The sequence below is a fragment of the Vitis riparia genome, chromosome 6 (genome assembly GCF_004353265.1).
Source record: "Vitis riparia cultivar Riparia Gloire de Montpellier isolate 1030 chromosome 6, EGFV_Vit.rip_1.0, whole genome shotgun sequence".
NCBI classification, from domain to species: domain Eukaryota; kingdom Viridiplantae; phylum Streptophyta; class Magnoliopsida; order Vitales; family Vitaceae; genus Vitis; species Vitis riparia.
In genome coordinates this window covers 13436622-13460500 of record NC_048436.1, presented here as the reverse complement: position 1 = coordinate 13460500, position 23879 = coordinate 13436622, and the positions used below count along the sequence as shown (strand labels likewise).

The window sequence follows — 23879 nt, the reverse complement described above, 5'->3', positions numbered from 1 at the left end:
ATGTTGGCTGGAGTTTTTAAGATAACCGCAGATGCGTATAATGTGAAGATTGTATTTACCATTCATTGCATATGAGAATGAGAATGGGATGCGTTCTATGTCTTGTATTTTTCAATACCGGCCGGCAATGGCGGCATGGATGAGAGATACTGGGCCAACTGCCCCACCCGTTTTGTTTCCTTTGTTTTATCTTTATCCTTTTACGAAAAGAAAGGCAACCCTCCATCTGGAGGAGTATTAGGGAGACAACTCTCAACCATATATTTCCTTATTCCATCAATTCTCAGACTTTGCTTTCTCAATTATTTGTTGTGGCATCATCCATTGCAGAATCGTTACCCACCGTGAGATTTCCATATTGGATGATGGAAGCACAAAGAAGAGAAAAAAACTGACAAGGAGAAGGGAAAAAAAATAAATGGAAAAGCCAAGAAAGGTAAAAAGATAGGATTATATTCAATAATTTCCTTTTTTGTTCTATTTTCTAATGTTACGTACGTAACTTTTTATGTCATTTTTCGCAGTAGCCAAATACTTTCCCTTTCACCTTTCAAAATCCAAGCCTAAACTTTAATCTTAATCTTAGTATTTCAAAATGATTTTCAGAGCGACAGGTGATTTAAACATCACATATGGTATTATGTCTACAAACCCTAGTCTATGGAGTTACGATGAAGACTGTCGACTCCCATAATCATATCTGAGGCTTGAGGCTTTAGGCTTTAGTCAAGAAGACTGGGGCAGTTACATGGTTTGAATGAAAAAGGTTTTCGCCATGGAGGCAGGGTGCACTTCTTTTTCCTCCTTTTCTTCTTCCCCAGTAGAAGAAAGACGTTCGCAGAAGTCTTTTTCTGCTGTACCCATCTTAAATACGGAGGTCGTCTAAGCCCTTTCTCCCTGCGTTTTACAGCTAGAAATAGAAAACAATTGAATTTTATACTTGAAAAATATAATATTGGTCAAAGATAAAAATAATAATAATAATATGCATAGATGGAATCTGTGTTTTTGCAAGATGCCGATAAATTATTAATGCAAATAAATAATAAGAGTGTGTTTGAGAGTAATTTTAAGAAGTGTTTTTAACATTTTTCTGCTTTATAAATATATATGGATAATTTCACCAAAGTTGGGTGGCTCCAAATTGGGAACATATTGGGTTACTTCTTTTAAAACATTCTGAGAATTAAATTGAGCTTAATCACAAAGATATGTCCTTCTCAAGTTGTTCAGTTTTAGAATCCACAATTTTGAACATCTGAAACATTAATTATAAGTTGGCGAGACAGTTTTCGATTCTGTAAGGAATATCCTCAATGGGATTACTTGTACAGATGCAATCATCAAACACTGGTTGAAAGAAGAAATGTTAATACCATGTATTATAAAATTCCAAAGTTCCCAAACGCAAACATTCAACATAAATAATGAATGTGAATAATATCATCTTCAGGAAAAAGCATCACAAGTTGCATTCAACAATTCCATTAAAGAAGATCAAATTCCAACCAATCATGCGCATTTTGGTTTCCCAAAATTAATTTGATGATAGTTTTGGGGCTAAGAATAGCTTGAGCTGAATGAAGTTTGTGGGCTGGGGTCTGAATCAGTTGAAGCTCAAAGCAGGAGGCATTGGATTAAACCAGCTCTTGTAGTCACAATATTCCAAGTACCCAATGATGTTACCAACTAAAAAATTCAAAACTTAACAGAGTGAGGAAGGCGGCACACTAATTTGACAGCAATATAACCTAGCCTGCAAATTGATACAAAAAGGAAAATTGATAAAATGGAAAGTCATTATGAGATGAAACTCATCTCTCTGTCTAAACTCAAGCAACCATTCAGAGGTCTGAACCTGTTTTCTCCTCAAAATAACATGTTCAAGAAGCATTAAGAGATCCAAATCCTTCACTTACCTTCAATTTTGCCTAATCCCTTTTAACCACCACAGAAAATGACCTGGTAGGGAGGCAGCAATACTTAATTTCCAGACATTTTATGCATTAAAAGGGATAGGCTGGTAACTCAATTATTTTACTTTTCAACTCCAGAGTTCAGCTTATGGCATGCCTGATGCCACCAACTGTATGTCTAATTATCCTCCCAGAAGCATTATATGAAGAAAAAAAAACAGCAAAATTTGTCTGACTCCTGAAACATAGCTAGACATTAAGTAGAAAACAGTTTAAAGACATGTAACTCATTTGTCCATTTATTCTATGGTTTACCAAAATGAGAAACCTAATTGTTGGCTCACAGCTGAAGAGCCAAATCAGGCTGCTGAGAAGCCTGCTTGGGTTGCTGAGAAGTCTGCCTGGGCTGCTGAGAAGCCTGCCTGAGATGCTGAGAAGCCTGTACGGGCTGCTGTTGTTGGATATTCCCAAGATGATGACCGCTAGCCTCTGCTTGGAAGCCTTGGTTGGAGGCTCTCTCATAAAAACTCAGTGCATCAACAAAAGGACCTCGAGGAGCAGATGCCAGCTGTGGTCCTTGCCCAACAAGTGCATTCTGGTGAACTGGATTCACCCCACCAAGCGCAACAAGTGCATCCTGGGGAAATGAATTCATCCCACCTGCTGGCATTTTCTTATATGGAAAATCATGGATTGCCTGCAGTCCCCATGGTGTGGGTCGGCTCCATTCCAGGAGTTGACCTTCTCGAGCAGATATGGCTCCATAATTCGGGATCAGTGGAGCATCAGTCAGGTCCTCCCCTCCCATATAATCTGAACCCAAGCCATGGAAGGCTGTGGTGGCATAGCCTGAGCTTGTCATATTTGCTACTTGTAAAGGCAACAATGATGATTCACTTTTAGACCCAAATTCAAGCAGCCTTGACTGAGATTCCGTGGCCAACAGAGCCAGCTGTACCTGATCATCAAATTGGCAAGAGTCCATCATCAAATCCATCATTTTATGCTTGCCACTGGTGTTTGTGATCCTAACGGAGGGACTATTCAAATCTTCAATTCCAGTACTCCCAACAGATTTCAAATCTTTAATTCCAGTAAATGGGAAGTATGAGCCTGACTGAATCTGGCTGTTCTGTTTCTGCTTGGTGGAATCTTCTCTGACAGCTCCAGTACTATCAACAGAGTTCAAATCTTTAATTCCAGTGATAGGGAAGTATGGGCCTAACTGAATATGGGAGTTTTGATTCCGCTTAGGGGAATCTCCTTTGACAGCTCCAGCACTCCCAACAGAGTTCAAATCTTTAATTCCAGTAATAGGGAAGTATGAGGCTGACTGAATCTGGCTGTTCTGATTTTGCTTATTGGAATCTTCTCTGACAGCTCCAGTATTCCCAACAGAGTTCAAATCTCTCATTCCACTAACAGGGAAGTATGAGCTCAACCGAATCTGGGTGTTCTGATTCTGCTCAGTGGAATTTTCTCCAACAGAGCTGGTACCCCAAACAAAGTTCAAATCTTTCACTCCAGTAAGGGCGAAGTATGAGCCTGACTGAATCTGGGTGTTTTGTTTCTGCTTACTGGAATCCTCTCTGACAGCTCCTGTACTCCCAACAGAGTTCAAATCTTTTATTCCAGTAATTGGGAAGTATGAGCCTGAGTGGATCTGGGCATTCTGTTTTTGCTTCATGGAATCTTCTCTCACTGCTCCATGCAGAAGACCGATTTTGTCACTGGTGTGAATCATCTCTTCTCTGGTAGGATTGCGAATGTCCATTATGGCAGGTTTGTTAACAGCCGTTTCTCCAAGCACAGTGTTATCAGTATTCTTTCTGGTAGCAGGATAGGTCCTTTGAACTTGTAAAGCACTTTGAGTTCCCATCATGTAATTGGTAGGAAAAATTTCCCCTTGGATAGCACTAGGAATATTCATTCTTCCAGGAAGACAAACCATCTTTCCTTTGTAAGCTCCACTATGGATATCCATGCTGTTGCGGGTATGAATATTTCCTCTGAAAGCATTACCACTGACAGTCAATCTGTCATTGGCATCTGCAAAGGCACTAGAATCCCCAGGTAAGTTTTGCTGGAAATTATGAGGCGTTGGGCAATTTGTGACAGCACCCAGATAAGGTGTTCCTGTTTGGGAGGTTGATGCAGGGAGCAGATAGTTTGGAGTGTTAGCTGAAGGGGCTGGAGTCAGAGACTGGGAACTTGGATCTCCAGTTGGACAGTTTGCCATTTTCCTATTGGCAACCATTTGGGCTGTTGGTCCCATATCTTTAAGAAATCGCATTAAACTTTCTTTGTACCCACCATCCCCATTCATAACCTAAAACATCAAACACATAAAAATCAGCATAGAAATAGAATTGTAGCTGAAGTGGAAAAGAAAACAAAATGAAGTTATTGCACAGGAAGCATATCAAAGTTTAGTAACAATACGTCTTACACAAATAAATATCATTCTCACATTTCTTAAGAGCACACTCTTTGTTTTCCTTTGTGATCCCTAGCAAGGTAAGGAGAAAGGCTAGAAAAGTACCAAGGGATTTTCTATGGGGTGGCAGGTCCACAGAGAAAAATCCACTTCAGAGTTATAGGATAGGAGGCAAACTTATGGAACGGGCCTCAATAACAGCAATTAGTAGGGGTTGGGATGGGCTTCATCTTAGGGTGAGCTTTGAGGTAGGGAATGGGCAGAGGACCAAATTTTGGCATGATGTTTGGTGTGGGTAGGTAGCAAAGACTGAGTTCCTAACCTTTATAGTTTAACTATGGATAGAGGCATGGATCTTGGATCCATGGTGGATGGACAAGGAGACAGGTCACTGGCTTCTTATATTCAAGAGAAGCTTTCAGGACTAGAAGATGGGTGCCTTTGAGTCTCTTTTGTAGCTTCTTCACCATTAAAGTATGCAAATGGATGTGAAGAGCCTTGAAAAAGGGCATTTTCTTTGTGAAGTCAATTTTTCTTTTTATTCAAATATTTGCATTTCCTTACCTAATAGCTCCCTCAAAGGAGTGTGCCCCTTTTGGGGTCCGCAGAAATACTTTTACTATTAATGAAGTCATGACCAGGGGATGGTCCCTTGTCAAATTTGCTGCTTGTACAAGTAGAAGGATGGAACAATCAATCACATCCCCATTCATTATGAACAGGCCAGCAAGTTGTGGTCTTCTATGTGCTCACTTTTTGGACTGAGTTGGGTTCTTCCTAAAGCAGTTAGAATGTCTATTTGCTTGGCATGATAGTTCCATGTGTAACTAATGCCAAACGTTTTGGACAATGGCTCTTTATGCTTATTTTGGTGTTCAAAAAAGTGGAATAGGACTTTTTAAGAGTCTTCAGATGTCAAACCTGGCCCTTAAAGACCATTTTCTCCAGACACTTTTTCTTTTTGACTAAGAGAGATGGAAGGGAGGGATCACAGTCTTATTTATTTATTTTTCTAGATTTTATAGAGATTTTAGAACTGAAATAGGCTGTATGTAGCCTGTTATTTTGCTTCTTGCTCTTTTTGTATGCCATGTGGTGTGTTGTGCATTTGTATCTTGGTGCCTAGGCTGAAGAGCCAATGCGGCGCCTGAGATTTTTGGCTGTGGTGCCAAAGCGACCCAGAGTGGCCTCCCCAGGATTCGAACTCAAGACTAAGGTCTTTGTGGTTGCCCTCCTGGTACCATCTGGGCTTAGAAGTTTAGAAGCTTAGAAGTTTGGCAACACAAGGAGTTGTGAACCACCAAAAGCATAAATGCAAAGAGAGGCCCATGCATCACAATGCAAGCAGATTATGGTATTTATTGTCTACATGCGAACAAATTAAATCTAAACATTGGAGTTTGAAATATACATAAATATATATTTTTTAATCATATTACATAATTTACTTGCTAGTTACTAGTATTTTAGTTCCTTTTGGCTTTGGTCTGTGTGCATGCATGTGCTTGAGTTTTTTCCTTTTTTTTTTTTTTTTAAAATTAAATTTAAAAATTTTCTGGAAGCGGGATGTTTATGTGGTGTAGGGGAGTAGTTAAGATGGAGTTGGCAACTTTTTTTGATAAGAAAGACTAAATGGAACAAAGAAGCAACTGTGTGTATGCATGTGGAAGTTACCTGAATAAGTTGTTTTGATTCATTATAAACTGCTGAAATTAATAAGTCATTCTCACTCGCAAAAGTACTCCAAGGCCTATATGTTCGGCGCCTTTCAGTTTCCATTTGATTCAAGTTCCTACCACCTCTAGACCCTGGGGAGAAGGGGAAAAAGAAATCAAGTTAGCATCTTGTACACTCTATAAGAGGATCGATCCATAAATGATGCAAAATTTAGTAGTGCTTGTAAATGCCACAGATGTAATGAGAAAAAGGATTCGATTAGTACATATGTGCAAGCATTTTATGGACTCCTGCTATCATAGAAAGTGAGCAACACATTTGGCTCCAGCAGCAGCACTCCTAGTGGCTATCCTTACCAATCCTTTATAATTGACTTTGGTGTTTTGGACCTTCATTTACATTCCAATCAAAAATGTAAATAAGGGTCCAAAACACCAAAGTCAATTATAAAGGATGGTCCTTAAAGCACATACCTTTATATTCTACCATGGATAATAATACAAGATGGCATTAGGCACTGTTTGGAAACCACTAGTAGATGAGACCAAAAAAGGAAAAGGAAAAGGAAAATCAGAAAACTGAAGATTTGCCATTTTAGCCTTAGGAAAATCAATTCCATTTGGTGACACATTTTGAAGTTCCCTATAAAAAATTATGAAGGTTCCTTCAAAGCAAAAGATTGATTACTGATTAGAAGCAAAAATGCATGGTTTTTGAGCCATTTTGGTTTTTGTTTTTTTTACTTATTGATTTATTGATTTGGCATGCTTTGCACGCACACCATCGTTATCAGCAACAGACCAGTGCTATGATCACTGTTACCACCATCAGATGACCAACAACACTAGACACCATGGAGCCCCCAATTCTGTTGAAGACATTTCTAGTTACCGTATCATGATAAGAAACACATGCACCAACACCACAACTGCCATAATAACCAATTCTACCATCACCTTGACCATCAACATCATCCACACCATGTCTCACATACTTCACTATTTATCAGTAACTTTTGGGAGGGAGCATTTTGCCAAATATGCATCATTTTCCTTTGTCAGAACAAGAAACAAATTGCTTCTCTTGCTTCTCAAAAGTACTTTCAAAAAGCATAATCATGGTCAGGAACAACAAGACCCTGAAACATAGCTTTGTGGCACTAGGGTCTGATGCTAAAGAGACATAAGAGAGAAATCTAAGGAACAAAACCAATATTTGGTGGATGTATTTCAACTTTTAGCCAGCAATGCAAGTGACAAATAACTTAATACTATAAACTATAGGAATCTCAAGGCTATAATATCACAAAGAAACTCATATCTAGATATCATTTTTACATAGATGTTGCTTCTAAGAAACCATTGCAAAGAGATTGAAATAACATTTAGTGTAAGCTTCTGGCTCTATACATCCACAAAGGCAAGCATTAACACATCCACCAAGGCAAGCATTAACATTCAGCAGAATTTGAAAGAGTTCAGAATCAAGCTCAGTTTATAGAAAAGACCCCATGTTTTGGTTAGAATAACATAAGATATTGCAGAAATAATGTAAAAAATTTCAAGGAAGAGGAGCATACATCATGAGTCACATCATCATGTCAAAGCCTTGAATTAGCTTAGCCTCAAGTTGAAATGTCAAAAGCATAAACCTTGAATCATTTTCAAACTATGAGGAGGCCAAATAGTGCATCCTTACTATCTCAAAGGAAATAGTTACGATTAATATCAAGGTATATTAATGGCTATGCCACAGAGGTTGTTTCAATTGCATACTCTAGACCATCAAGACTTTCTTTGATACACAAACACAAAACACTGTACAGAACATTTGTAAGGAAACTACCAGAAACATGCATCAGTTGGTTTTGGCAATATGTTTCATTTTGCATGGAAAAAAATATGAAAGGGCGGATATCAGGACAACTTTATGTAGAAGACTGATATCAAAGCATGCATCCACATCAACTGGTAGAGAAATCCATTAAAACATGCATTCATAAAGATTTACCAGTTGACAAAGATGTCAAAAGTACAAAAAACATGAAATTGTCATTTTGTCATGGTAAGCCATGAATGTATACCAAACTAGTGAAGACTACCTAGAGCACTCTAATGCACAGAAGTCTTACAATGGAATGAAAAGGGAAAACTGAATTCCTAATTGTATTGCGATAATACTGTCCAAACACCAGCCATCTGTCAAGTTTTGTAGGCTAAGAAATACAATGGAGATTAGTTTAAATGTCTTACCAGAAAGAATTGCTTTATCTTTCTGGTCAGCACGAGAAATTGAGCGAGATGCTGCAAGGTATGCTTGGGTATTTCTCCTGATAGATGGTCCATTTAAGGAACATGTTCTACCATTTGATGAAACACCAATACCAATGGACTTCAAGTTACTTGCAAGTTTAGTGTGTGAAACACTCCCCTCACCTTGGGGTTTCCTACCAGGGCGTCTTCTTATCTGGGAGAACTCCAATTCTAATGTTTCTGGATGAGTTTTAAGAGCATCAAAAACCTTCTGGGCCAGTTCCCGTAAAGCACGAGCCTGGAGATCACAAGGTTCATGTTAATGACACTACTGAGATCTTCTTGGTTGCTCTCTCTCATACACACATACACACTCACGCAGGGACGCATGCAAACACATTAGGCTCACTTCATCCTATTTAGTATGGATAATGAGACTACCTGTCTGAAATAAACAGTAGTTGATGAGTTAAAAAGCATTGCATTGCTGGATATTTGAAATACATCATGCTGCAAAAAAAAGAAAAAAAGAAAAAAAAAAGAAATTAGTTGATTATTCAAATAATGTCTTCAAAGTGAAAAATGTTAAAATTTTCACGTTCATGATGGTAGGTAAGTAGTCTGTGTGTGATACATATGATCCATGATGAAATAGAAACTGCCATGTGTATCAACATGCATACTAAGCATCAGATTGCTGGTGAGAGACATGTGGTCAGGTTAAAAGAGAAACAAGAGGAAAAAGACAAAAAAAGGAGGAAATAAATGCTGAATAAAGAGCAAACCTCAAATTGCTCTAAAGTTTTATACATTCCTTCCTGAAGTTTTGCCCTCATTGTCCCAAAATCCATTGGCTCTTTAATAACATCATAGTAACCCTCCACCTACCAAAGAAAGAAATCGCCATTTTGTGGATTATAAAAAGTAAGAACATTTCAGAACGTTATATGTAGAAACCAAAAACCACTACCAACCTCATCAGCATCAACTGGCTCAGCGAATATTTCATGTGTATCTCTCCTAAAGGTAGCAAGAATGGTTAAAAATAAGAAACCATTTTGTGTGAGTTAAATTTATAAATGTAGACTGTTTTTTTTCTTAAAATTTTCAAGCAAAGAGTTCCTTGCAGAGTATACCAGAAAGAATGATCACAAAAGATCACTTACCTTTGTAGTATATCCAGGATAAATTCAAGTCTGCTCTTTTCTGGAAGCGGTTTCGTAGATGGTAAGATTGCTGGTTGATCTTATACAAGCAAGCATTTGATTTCTATTGAGACACAGGACTATAGGGATTGAAATCTTAAATAGAATACCATATTTTACAAATAACAAGCTCACCAGGGTTGAGTGGAGGATCTTCATCTTTTGGGTTTTCTCCATCCTGCATGAGTGGAAATGAGATAGGAGATAAAAATATGAATGTCAAAACAATTGTAAGCTCACTATGACAATCCCATCAATCTTCCCAAAGTGAGGTTTGTAATTAGGTTTGTGCATCTACAACTAGAATAAACTAGAACCACAATCCCTATGTCCAGTGGCTATGCCATGACTTGTTGCTGATCCTGCAAGTGGGGCCCTTGGAGAGGTGAGTTGGATAGTCCTAAAATTGTGCATTTTGCACCAACTGGCTGCTTTCAAGGCCCAAACCCTAACCAATTTTACAATTGGAATCCCAAGATGACTATCAACATATCAAAAACTTCATCTATCAAGCCTACAGTACCAGAACTATTTTGCCCAAAATTAGTGTATTCAAGGTAAGAGATGTAGTGGCCTGCTAATTCTTGCATATACTTGATACTAAACACTGTATGGTTTTTTCTATTCCAGGACTTGATCAAGCCTATAGCATCTTTTCACCAACCAAATTTCTTTTCAATGGCTTGCACAGCCAATTTCAAATATAAAGCCTAAGCACCATAGCATATGAAAAATTAAAATCGAGATAAAACACATTTCAGTCTCAAGAGAAGATTGTGTGTATATACACATGTTGAATTTGAGAATGAGAAGTGGTAAGCTCCCAGGGAAGGTATGTGTCTTATCACAAAAAACACATGATCATAAATAGTGTCTTCTAGCAAATAAAAAAAATCCGGCATGCTTGTTTGCATACATAAAAGGTATTGAATCTGTTCATTTCTAGTAAGATTGAAAAAAACAAAGTGAGCAAAGACGTGTTAACACTCGAATTGGAACACATGAAACGCATAAAAGTTTTGATGTGGGAGCCATTAGGAAACAATGACATATTCCAATATTTGCAATTTGCGATAAAATAAGCTATTACATGTGATGGCCACATGACTATGCACTTAGGAGACTTGACTGGTTAGAACCATACAGCCTGATGTGAGGGGGAAAAAAGATTGTTAACATTGACCGATTTTGGCATTGGCATGGAGTCATACTACCAATTATAAGAAAGTATGCATATGGGTCTTATGATAAAACTGCAGATCTTTAGTTCATATAAAACCTTTGTGATCACACGAAAGGGTAAGTCGGAAATTCCTTCTATCACTGAACAGATTTTTGTTGAATCCGATTCCATCCAAAGAAATGGATGGATCAGATAGTTATATTAGTGAAACAAACAGCTGATAAATTCACAGTAGAAATATTGGGTCTCATTTCCCATGTAACCAACAGTTAAGTGGAAACAAACATAAGCAATGGAGACTGTTTATCCCAAGATCAATTGATTAGGCTTTCAATCATGGCTTTCTCCAGCACTAAAAAAGATTCATTTTGCTATTCTGTAACCTGTTCTAGCAGTGGAAACATACTGTTATTGTGCATATGGCTTTTCTCATCCTTTACACCTCAGTAAGAGACTGAAAGGGTGGCCTAACAAATGAAGGTGATACTGTAGAATGTGAAGTAGTTGAACTTTGTAGAAAAAGACAAGGAAGCATCCATTTAGATAAAGTGAATAGAATTTTAAGCTAAACAGAGCTGCTTGAATATGACAATTTAAGGTCACATATGTGAGGTTACTTCAATTAGTGGATTGAGACAGAAGAAGTGAAATTGGGTTCATGTGATGTAAAAACTGGAAAGAAAGAAATATGGATATGGATATGGAGATGCAGTTAAGGTCATTAAGATAGCAAGACTTCTTACAGCTAAAACATCTGAGAATTAAGGATAATAATAAGCATGGTTTGGGGTGGTGGGCATGAATGCAGTTACTGGTGGTTTTAACTAACTGGGATTTTGGAATGGATAAAGAAAAAAAAGGAAAAATTGGGGTGGAGAGTGCATGTGCATATAATATGTAATAGGCAAAGAAGAAGAAAGTTGAAAATGTTACCCTTGCAACAGAAGAAACCACAACCTCTTCAAGCCTTTTCTTCTTCCGGCCCCTCTTGCGGTCAGGCAAAGGCATGGAAGGTGAGGCATTTTGCTTTGCTCTCAGCTTCTCCTTCGCCTCCTTGTTCTTCTCCTCTTTTTCTTTCTGTTTAAATTTTGCTGCCTCCTCTAAGGCCCATAAACGGGAGCTCCTCCTTCTGTACCCTTCTTCTTCCTTTGACATTTCACTTTTCTGTAATACATATACTTTGCTGCCATGCAACACAACACAGCAAATTTCCACATTCAAACCTGCTTTCCTTTATTATTATTATTTTTAATTTTCTATACAACAAACAGAACCTCTGTACACAAGACCCAAAAAACATCCCCCAGCACCTGAATGCATGGTACAGACAGCCTCCTTTTCTTTTCTTTGTTGGAACCATGATATGATGATTATGGAAAAATGAAGATAATCAAAGAAGCCTAAAATTTTAAATTTGTCTCTAAGGCTAGTGAAGAAAAAAAAAAATGGCAGCAGAGATCAAGTTGAAGTTCCAAGCACTAACAGCAACAGCTTTAGTTATATTTTTTTTGTTTTCTGTCTTCATTAAGAAAAAGCAAAATTTCAGACAAGTAAAAAAGACCAATGGGCTTTTTGATGATTAGACCCCAAAATCATTTTATTCCTTGCATCCTGCCCATTTGATTTTGGTTGGTTTGTCTTTATTGGTCATGATAAGAAGAGAGACAAGTGATCAAGTCAAAGCTTTGATATGAGCCCCAGGAACAGGGGCTACCTGTCCCACATCATTTTGGTAATTTCAAAGCCAAACATATAGTCACAAAAATGGAAGGAAACTGTTTTTATGTCATCAATGAAACATCAAAACCCTAGTCAAACAAAACTTTAGGATGATACAGAATAAGTAGACAAAATTCAGATTAAAATGTCAAGGGCATTGAGATGGAGAGATTGAAATGTTTCATATCCTTCAACATATTCGGTAACATGCTTTAATTTGTTTATAAAATTAAAAACATTTATATCATGTATCTATTTAAAGATGCAAATCAACAAAATCAACCAAAGATATGACACTAGTCTAGGGTTTTTCAACAAAAAAGAAGAGATCCGCAAAAACAAAAAAAAAGGTAACTTGAATCTATAAAAACAAAGCTAAAGGAGATTTCAATATACAAAATAAAATCTAAGGATAATAGAGACTTGGATCGAACACGATTCACAATAACAAATATAACGGAGACCCTGATTGGGCATGCAACAATGATATGCAATGCTTTTTTGAATTGTTCGATTTGTCTTGTTTCTGTAGTTTACCAATTAGCAAAGATTTGTAACATCAAAGGAAACAGAGACTTCGATCTCCCCCCAAAAAAAAAAAACAGACGATGAAAATTTTCGATAAACAAAGATAATGTAGCCTTTCATTAGACATCATCCACCAAAAATAACATAAGGAGGCCTCAATTTCGGCATGCAACAATGAAGCACAACTCTCCTTCCTTTCCTTATGTTAGATTAGGGTTTTTCCTTTAAGGCAATAACATATAAAGGTTTGACATTTTTCATGAAATCCACCATAGCATTTATCTGAACAGCAATGATAAAATAAATCTAACCTAAAAAAGAAACATTTTTCAGAACAAAACATTTGCATTACTCACGGTACAAAGAAAGCAAACAAGTGAAAAAGGAAAAATGGTTACCAAATCCTTCTCAATACCAAAGCAATCAACCTTGAATGGTAGAAAATCTCTCAGATTTGCCAAAAACCCTATTGCTGCTGCACCATATCAAGGTGCTCCATTAAGCCTAAGGTGCCCTTTCACATAGTACTCGACCTATTTAAGGTGGGTTCTCACCGATAATCGAGTCTTGTGTCGGTGACAGCAAGGGTGTTACGTGGAGCAATCAATTTGACAAATGTACGGTGATTCATTTCTTGTGCTAAATATGGTAATAATATTCGAGTTGGTTCAATATGATATTGTTATGCCACATTTTGCAAATTGGTGATACATTTGGTAATGTCATTACAGATGCGACAAAAGTAATGAGTAAGCTCGAATATATTCTCCAAACTGCAACCTCTGCCATATAAGACAGGGCATCAGATGCAATACATCTTTTCTAATTTACCATTTGAAATGAAAAGGAAAGCACAATCATAGTCCTAGAAAAAGATGAAAGCTGTGGGAAGGAAAACCTCCAAACTTCAACCTCAGTGCCAACTGAGCTAACACTTGAAAATGCCGAAAGGGAAGTTAGATGTGTTTTGTAGGACTTGTAGCTAAAACAAACAGTAAGATCCTGAGTAGGGAGTAAAATGGGGAGGAACTTCTTTAACCTGAGACATAGGTTACTCATACACAAACAAGGAAACAAGAAAACGTAGGCAATAATTAAATTCAACATTATCAAACTATTTGAACCGTTCTTCATACCTAGAAATCTTCATAATCTGGTAAAAAGTGAATAACTATGAGGTATTGCAATAAACTGCAGTGAAAGCTGCTAACAGATGATTCATCATTATAGACAAGCAGGTGTCAGTTACTTGCTAAATTTAGTACCTGTCCTTTGAACCATTTCAGAGCTTCAATGCCAAAATTTATTACAGGATCCAAATGCAGTCCACCACCATTTTAACACTGGCTGCCATTATCTTCTGAACCTTTTTTCTGATCCAGTCAAAGAATAAAGGCATAGAGCTTACAGCACTAGAGTTGTTATAAGTTTCTGAGGATGGATAATATAAGTGCTAATAACATTCGATAAATTAAGTGATTCTTTCAATGTCAGTTCATCGAAACATAAAGGCCAAAAATTATGGGAAATGTAAACATCTGAAATTTGAGGGGAGGAGTGGGGAGGGAAAGAAATTCACGCCTCCAATTTAATGGTGGGATCGACTCCGTCAGGAGAATTATTTTGCTGGCCCCACAGCTGAGCATATCTTCCTGCCTTTGACAATAGAACTTCATGTGGTCCCTGTTCAATCACCGTCCCGTTCTCCAGAACAATAATCTGAAAACCAGAATTGAGAAAAGGAAATCCTAAAGTATTTCAATAAATAGGACCAATGAATAGAAAAACAGTAAGAGAGGGATAGGAGACCAAATATGTTGGCAAAGGAAGAACCTCAATGGTGTAGAGCAGGGTTTGGCTACCCTGCTGTGCAAAAAAATAAGACCTCTAATTTTTTTTCTTTTGATCAGGGACAACAGAATTCATTGTTATTGAAATGGTGAATTCAAAGAAGGATGAGCTATCCTTCTAAAATATACAACTATGGATCAAAAAGTTGAAAAGCAGATTGCTCTACAAAAACTAAACTAACCACACAAACGGAATGCAGAATGAGCAATATACACACATACTAAAATGCTCCATACACTGAGAGAAGTATGGTCTCCAACAAAAGAAATCTGCTTCGTTGCTCCTCACTTAGCTAACCTGTCCTGGGGTTGACTAGCTGAATGCAGAACCCAATAGAAAGGGTACCAACCTCTCTAGGACTACTTAAGATTTTGCAAAGCCAACCATCCAACTACCATGAGCCTCTCTCCCTAATAGACATCCAGAAAATAACAACAATAAGATCTTTCTCCACTCTTAGATTGTAGAGGCAAAGCTTTGGCCTGCAACAAGTCCTCCAACGATGCTAGTATCTCTACTTCTATATCTCAATCCCCATTAGGGGATTTAAGATAAGCCCTTAAACATAAAGATGAATTGAAAATCAATTTCTTATTCTGATTATTATAGTGCACATGGGATCTACAATATTATTTATAGATACGATGGTCTAAATCGAGTTAAGCGAATAACTTATTTACAAAAAATAATTCAAATTCAATTTTAAAGAGTACAATATTCTAAATAGGGATAATGCTTTCTAATTTTTAGCAATGAGTCTCCTAATTTTCAACAGTGAATCCAAATCAGTCTTTCCACACTCCCCCTTAAACTACCTCGAAAATGTCTTTTGTACCCAAACTTGCAAGTTATGCTATCGAAGTACCCCTTGTGTAGCCCTTATTAAAAGCATTTGCCAAGAATATAAGGCATGTGGATCATTCCACCATTTAACTTCTCTTTAATGAAGTATTGGTCAACTTCTACATGTTTGGTTCTATCATGTTGAACTGGATTATATGTTATATTGATTGTTGCTTTATTGTTACAATAGAGCTTCATAGGCATAGGACTTCTCACTTTCAGGTCTTCAAGTAACTTTTTCAGCTATAAAAGTTTCCAAACACCATGTCAAGTCCTCAAATCTTATTTGAATACTTGACTTCTATCCACTATTCCAGAAAAAGTGTTCAATTGTTCTGTGTTTGTTCACATTCACCAACCAAACCAAAGCAAGCTCAATCCTTGAGCAATCAAGTGTATATTTCTTGGGTATTCACTAACTAGAAAGGCTACAAATGTTACCCCCTAGTAACCAAAAAATTATATAACTCCATGGATGTAACGTTTTTTGAAAATCAGCCTTATTATCCTAAATCTAATATTTAGGGGGAGCATACCACTTAGGAATATCAGTTTTGGGAAACAAAAATCATAACCAACAACATTCAAACACTTGAGTCTCATATTCCCCAATCTCATATCCCTCATAATCCAAGTCCTCCAATCAATGAGTCTTTAGACACCACGATTAAGCCACCTAGAACTCCTCCTCATTCAATTCACTCACAACTTGCCAAGAACAGTGAGTTCATTGTCTACACAAGGAAGAAGACTTAAGAGGAAACAAAGCAAAGAACACATCCCAAGCAAGTTCATAAGGCTGAACCAAGTTCAAACCTAAGTGAAATTTTCCCAAGTAACACTAATTATGACACTATCTATGATGAATTACAGAATGATGATCTTAATCTGCCTATTGCCAAGAGGAAAGAGTACGATCTTGTACAAATCATTTAATCCATAATTTTTGATCTTATGATAGGTTGTCACCTGTTTTTCAAGCCTTTACTGCTAGCCTTACAGATGTTCAGATTCCTAACAACATCCAAGAAGCTCTTCAAATTCCTAAATGGAAGGCTGCCATTGGAGAAGAAATTTGAGCTCTAGAAAAGAATGAGACATGGGAAATAATGGAATTACCTAAAGGGAAAAATCCAATTGGGTGTAAATGGATATTCATGGTAAGTACAAGGCAGATGGGAGTGTGGATAGGTTCAAGGCTCATTTGGTTGCAAAGGGATTCATCCAAACCTATGGAATTGACTATCAAGAGACATTTTCTCTTGTTGCCAAACTTAACACTATCCAGTGTTGTTATCATTGGTTGTTAACCTAGATTGCTCTCTCCACCAACTAGATGTCAAAATGCATTTCTAAAAGGCGTCTTGGAAGAAGTGTACATGGAAATCTGTTTAAGTCTTGAGACAAGATCAAATATTAATCAAGTTTGTAGACTCGAGAAATCCTTGTATGGTCTCAAACAATCTCCACGTGCTTGGTTTGACAGATTTACAAAAGTTGTAAAAAGGTATGGATACTCTCAATGTCAATCTGACCACACATTGTTTGTTAACCATTTTCTCTTGAGGGAAAATGACCATTATCATTGTATATTTAGATGATATCATCTTAACTAGAGATTATGAGGAAGAACTATGCAAACTCAAGAATTTTCTTGCTAAAGAGTTTGAAATCAAAGATTTGGGAAATCTCAAATACTTCATTGGAATGGAAATAGTTAGGTCAAAAAAGGGTATTGCGGTCTCTCAGCGGAAGTATGCCCTTGATTTATCAAAAGAGACAAGGATGCTCAAATGCAAGCCTGCAGATCCACCTATGGATCACACAGTCAAATTGGGAACTAAGGAAGGAAGTGCCCTTATGGACAAAGGAAGATACCAACGTCTTGTGGGAAAACTAATTTACCTTTCCCATACTAGACCTGACATTGGTTTCTCAATCACTGTGGTGAGTTAATTCATGAATGATCCAATAGAGGAACACATGGAAGCCGTGTATCGAATATTAAGATATCTCAAGATGACACTTGGCAAGAGCTTATATTTCAAGAGGACAAGGAAAAGGAATATTGAAATCTTCTCAAATGCAAATTGGGCTGGATTAGTTATAGACCAAAGATCAACTTCAAGGCATTGCACTTATGTGTGGGAAAATTTAGTTACTTGGCGAAACAACAAGAAACAATCCGTTGTAGCTCAGAGCAATGCAGAGGCAGAGTTTGGAGCTATGACTCATGGAATTTGTGAAGGAATATGGTTAAAAATTCCATTGGAAAACCTATGGAGATGTTTTGTGACAATGAAGCTGTCATAAGCGTTGCCAAGAACCTTGTTCACCATGACCGAACGAAACATGTGGAGATAGATAATCATTTCATCAAAGAGAAGATAGAGGAAGGAATAATCACTCTAATTTACACTCCAACAGGTCTCCAAACAGTTGATGTTCTCACTAAAGCACTTCCAAGATCCAATTTTGAAGACTTGAGTTGCTATCTAGGTATGATCAATATTTACAACCTAGCTTGAGGGGGAGTGTGGAATTTTGTTTTTCCTTTTTCAGTCTTTTTACAGCTGATTTTTACAACTGTTTATTACCTTTGTATTTAATTCTTCTTTCCTTATTTAATAGGATTTGAGGTAGAATGTCACCCAATTCTTTTCTTTTCTGTTTTTGTTCCTTGAATTAATGGGAGATTTCTTTCCTCTACCCAGGATTCTAGTTAGCTAATTTTAGGAAGTCTTTCCTTGCCATGTATGTTAAATACCTATGTAATTTTCATTGAGAAAAATAAGAAGAAAAAGAAGTTTCTCTCAAAATTCTTAAGTATTCAAATTGAATTAACTTTTGCAATAGGTTCAAAGATCTCCTTATGGTCAATTCTGTAAGCCTGGGTGAATCTTTTGGTTACAAGCCTTGCCTTGTACTTATATTGGCTTCCATTTGCATGGTATTTAACCATAAATGTCCTCTGACAGCCTATTGTCCTTTATTCTCTAGGTAGTTCAACAATTTCATAGGTATCATTCTTTGTAAGAGCATTCATCTCTACTATGATTGTCATCCTCCATTTAGTGTGACGTAAGGCTTCCTATATAGATTTAGGCAATGAAACACTAGAGAGATTAAAAGTAACAACTTTATATTTTTTAAAAAGTCAATGGAATGAGACATACTTTGCACTAGGAAGCATAATGCTAGTGTCCTTTCTAACTACAACAGGGACATTGAGGTCATGTGGAACATTGTCTAGATTACTATATTTAGGAATTGAGCATGGGTTTGGCGAAGGGATACCTGTTTCATCCAAAGAGCCATCATTTGGAGGAGTTTCTCGGCATATGTTTGACTATGACTCTCTATTCTAATTATTTTTCCTTTGAGAATAGAGACTCAACTCAGTTTGAGTTTGTTTTTGTAGTGGTTCTCCCCCTTGAATTAGATTATATAACGCTTGGTCCATTAGATAAAGGTTGGACAATGGGTAAAGGCTCAGTGGATAACATCTCTGAGTGGGATTTTGATGGGTCACTCAGTAATGACATGAGTAAAGGTCACATCATCTCCTAAAAAGGATCTTCTCTCTCAATACTTCCCCCTTAAAGATGGTTTTTGGTGAAGGTTGGTTTTCGAAAAATGTCAAATCCATACTCATAACAAATTTCTTTGCAATAAGATTATAGCATTTGTACCCTTTTTGTTTAGGAGAATACCCAACAAATACACACTTTTTTGCCTAAAGACTAAGTTCAGAACAGTTTTGTTTGTGGATGTGGACAGATGCAATGCAATCGAAGATTTTTTGAGGTAGAGAAGTAAAGATGTGAATATGTGGGAAGATGACCAATGATCTATTTAGATTGTCAAATTTCAAGGGGCATCCTATTGAGTAAGTAAGATACTTTGAGAATAGACACCCCACAAGTATTTTTGAACCCTTGTAGTGAACATTATAGACCTAGCTACCTCAAGTAAATGATGATTTTTTCTCTCAACTACACCATTTTGTTGTAGTGCATCAAGTAAATGAGTCTCACAAAATTTTGCAAAATAGTTAGAATCTTAGGTTATTTTGCTAACTGACAAAACATTTCAAGAAAGAATAGGAACATGGAGAACGTATTTGAGAATTAGATTTTCAGAGATAAATATAGAACCTTTCTGTGCAACTGGAGACAAGTCATTTGCTATTCCATTTTTAAATGACCAAAACATGGAGAACAAGTGGTAATGAAGTGTGACTGACTAGTCATGTGATTAGATGTACCAGAATTAATGATCCATGGTGCTGAATTTAGGGAACTAGTGAATACACTACTTGTTTGAGCCAAGGAGCAGGAGGGTACACTTGAAATTGGATTTGATTCATCATTTTGTAAAGATGCTCATGCTATTCTTTGCTAAAAGGAATCTCAGTTTCTGCTGTAGCTAGCATTCCACTACTATTCTTTTGTCCAAGTTTCCTTTCCTTCCAATTTGTTGGTTTTCCATTCAATTTCTAGCACTTCTCTCTAGTGTGCTAAGGCTTGTTGCCATAATCATACTAGATCTTGGGCTTTTCATCAAGTTTTTTTGATATCTCAGGTTTCTGATCGTATGTTGTTGCAGTGGTTTTATTGATTGGTGCAATAGCATTTAGTGCTGAATTCTCAACTGGTGGACAGATTTTTTCTCATCATCACCCCCCCTATGACTCTTCTCGTCTAACCTTAGAGAATGCTTTATTGATGGAGGGCAGTGGCTCTTTTCCTAGAACGCGACCTCTCACTTCATCCAAATCTGTATTCAGGCTGGCTAAAAATTCCATAACACAGTTCTTTCCACAATCCTCTAATATTGAGCATTGTCTTCAGCACACAACAATTCAAGGTCATAGAACAGGTGAAGTTCCTACCACACTTTTCAATATATAGTAATAACTTGTTACAAATATATTCCCCTGCGTTGTATTTCTAACCTTTGTTTTAACTCATAAGCTTGCGAGGAATTCCACAAATCTGTGTATGTCTCACTCACTGCAACCCATGGTTGTTTGGCAGCGCTGAGATGCATATATGTTTGGCTAATCTGCGGTTCCATGGGGCTAACATGCCATGATAAAATTAGAGAATTCACAGCATCCCAGACATGGTATGCAGGATCATCAGATTTTGGGGTACGTTTTGTACCAATCAAATAGCCAATCTTACACCTTCCTCTAATGAACAACTTCACAGATTGTGACCATCACAAGAAATTTTGTGGATTCAGTCAATGAGTAGTGATCTGCAAGATTGGACTTTCAACAGCCCCAGTTGATGAAATTTAACCATTCTAAGAAGTCTGAATGTTAAAGGATTTCCCCAATGTTTCATCAGAAGATGCTCCAAACATTGTAGAGAAATCATTCAAGGAAGAGAAGAATTAAAGATGAATATATTGCTTTTGCAAATCCAGTACACACAAACCAGATTGAGAAAAAAACAAGGAATTAGGACTATAAACTAGATTAAGAAAACAAAAAAAAAAAAAGGTAGACAACCAGATAAATGATGATTTATTTATTTATTATTATTATTATTATTTTTATTTTGAGTGGTCAACCAAAAACACTCAAAAGTCTGTCTTAGGTTTAAGGTGGCTCTAATACGAGGAACACAAAGATGAATTGAGAATGAATTTCTGATTCTCATCACTACATTGTACACGGGATCTACAATTGTATTTCTAGATACAACGGTCTAATCTAGTTAAGGGAATAACTTATTCACATAAAATAATTCAAATTCAAATTTAAAAAATACAATATTCTAAATATGAATAATACTTCCTAATTTTCAGTAGTGAATCTGAACCAATCTTTCCACAACCCTCAACATTGTACCACAATAATCTTTGCCATGCTTCCCATGTCTAAATATCCTAGGTTACCTAAAAAATGTTTGTGGAATTCTAGCTTAAAGTTAGTGAGGAATTCTAGGGATTTTTTAAGGCCATTTTAGGTATTTTGTTATTAGTTCCTAGTTTAATGCCTTTCCTTGTTTAGTTAAAGATTTTGTTCTCTAATTAGTTAAGATTGAGTCCGGTCCTTATGGTGGCTGATTGCACCATTCTCTTGTATATATGCCATGTTGTATTCTATAGAAAATACATGAGAATCAATAAAAATTCACTTCTCAGAAATCTTCATGGTATCAGAGCTTTCCCTCTAAAACCCTAATTTCCAACATCACAAAATTCATCATGGCTACTGAGAGACAAAAACATCTGAAGTGACCTCCAATCCAGAAACGATGCCAACGATGAACAACCATGGAAGAGCCGTGAACCCATCTTTTCTCATCACAAACTCAACGGGCATAATTTTCTCTAGTGGTTTCAGTCAGTGATAATGTATGTCTGTGGAAAGGGCAAGGATGAATATCTCACCGGTGAAGTAGCTATCCCTAAGAAGACCGATCCCAAATTCAGAGTGTGGAAGACCGAGAATCACATGGTGATGTCTTGGTTGATTAATTCAATGAATACCGACATAGGAGAGAATTTTCTCCTCTATGGAACTGTCAAAGAAATATGGGATGCAGCAAGGGAGACATACTCAAATTCTGAAAACACTTCAGAAATATTTGAGATTGAAGCCACCTTACACTACCTTCGGCAGGGAGATTTCTTTGTTACCCAATACTTCAACATTCTTTCTTGTCATTGGCAGCACCTAGACATGTTTGAAGTTCACACCTGGAAGTGCCCTGAAGACACTGCACTGTATTGGAAAATCGTGGAGCAGAAGCAAACATTCAAGTTTCTCCTTGGCCTCAACAAGAATTTGGATGAGGTTAGGGGGAGAGTGATGGGGACCAAACCTCTTCCAAGTATTTAGAGAGGCATTCTCAGAAGTTCGTCGTGAGGAAAGCAGGAAAAAGGTTATGATGGGATCTCAGAATTCTGCCCCAACAATCGAAGGATCTGCCCTTATAGCACGATGACCTCCATCAAACACCAACAGTGAAAATCGCCAGAAAAATGGGAGACCTTGGTGTGACCACTGCTGAAGACTGGGACATTCCAGAGAAAATTGCTGGAAGATTCATGGCAAACCAGCTGATTGGAAGCCATCCAAACCAGTCAATGACAGAGAAGGCAGTGCCCATAGTGTTGTTGTCTCAGACAGAAGACAAGCTAACCTCAACCAAGACCAGTCCTTTCACCAAAGAGCAGCTTGAGATGCTTCAACAACTCATGAGTCAAAACTCCCTATCTCAGTCCAGTAACTCAGCCTCTGGTACAGGCATGTTGACACAAAAAGGTAATTTTTCAAATGCCTTTATAGTAAATAAACAACACTCGAATCTGTGGATTATTGACTCTGGAGCATCAGATCACATGACAGGAGATGGAACCATATTTCATGAGTACAACCCCTGTAATGAGAAATATACAGTTCAGATTGCTGATGGATCTCTATCCAAAGTTGTTGGAATAGGCTCAATCAGGGTTACAAACGACCTGAATCTAAACTCTGTTCTCCATGTCCCTAATTTGGACTGTAATTTACTCTCAATCAACAAATTAACTCGTGATCTTCATTGTGAAGCTAAATTTTTCTCAAACTTGTGTAAATTTCAGGAACTGGATTCAGGGAGGATGATTGGCAGTGCTGAGATGTGCTCTGGACTCTATCTTCTCAAGGGCGATACTCCTCTAAGAAGACAAACTCAAAATGCAAGTTGTGTGTCGTTTAAGAGTCAGTCAATTTTAGATTCTTGTGTCAATAAAGATAATGAGGTCATGTTATGGCATTATCGTCTTGGTCATCCAAATTTTATGTATCTTGAAAAATTGTTTCCATCTTTATTCATCAATAAAAGTCCATAATTTTTCAGTTGTGAAATCTGCCAACTTGCAAAACATACTCGCAGTAGTTACCCCAATCTTTCATATACACCATCTCACCCATTTTCCATGATTCATAGTGATGTGTGGGGTCCCTCAGGAAAAAACAATATAATAGGAGCACGGTGGTTTGTCACGTTTGTTGATGATCACACTAGATTGACTTGGGTATTCCTTATGAAAGAAAAATCTAAAGTTGGCCAAATTTTTCAAAATTTCAATTCCATGATCCAAACTCAATTCCAGACCAAAATCCAAGTTCTAAAAACTGATAATGCCAAAGAGTACTTCAAGTCTGTTCTAGGTAGTTACCTCATGAGTCAATGAATGGTCCACCTAAGTTTTTGTGTTGACACCCCTCAACAAAATGGGATTGCAGAAAGAAAAAATTGACAT

General features: G+C 37.2%; 2 protein-coding genes across 5 annotated transcripts in view; both read right to left on the bottom strand.

The window, feature by feature from the left end:
* Positions 1–1610: 1610 nt before the first annotated feature.
* On the bottom strand, positions 1611–14241 carry LOC117916570. Of its 2 annotated transcripts, none has more exons than XM_034832665.1 (10): positions 14183–14241; positions 11604–11853; positions 9623–9665; positions 9449–9527; positions 9257–9302; positions 9068–9166; positions 8724–8792; positions 8283–8580; positions 6028–6161; positions 1611–4245 (listed from the first exon to the last, which is right to left on the bottom strand). In XM_034832665.1, exons 2-10 carry the CDS (start codon positions 11823–11825, stop codon positions 2257–2259), a joined length of 2979 nt encoding a protein of 992 aa, XP_034688556.1. In that variant the 5' UTR covers positions 11826–11853; positions 14183–14241; the 3' UTR covers positions 1611–2256. The 2 variants fall into 2 exon arrangements, with proteins under 2 accessions (XP_034688556.1, XP_034688557.1); XM_034832666.1 differs by having other exon boundaries at positions 8466–8580.
* Positions 14203–23879, bottom strand: part of LOC117916571 (ABC transporter B family member 25, mitochondrial) — a 68187-nt gene continuing 58510 nt past the window's right edge. For 2 of the 3 annotated variants that reach the window (XM_034832668.1, XM_034832669.1), the window contains exon 20: positions 14203–14636. In XM_034832668.1, coding sequence (XP_034688559.1) covers positions 14493–14636 — 144 coding nt within the window. In that variant the 3' untranslated portion in view covers positions 14203–14492. The remainder of the gene's footprint in view (positions 14637–23879) is intronic. The other variant, XM_034832670.1, reaches the window with a different exon arrangement.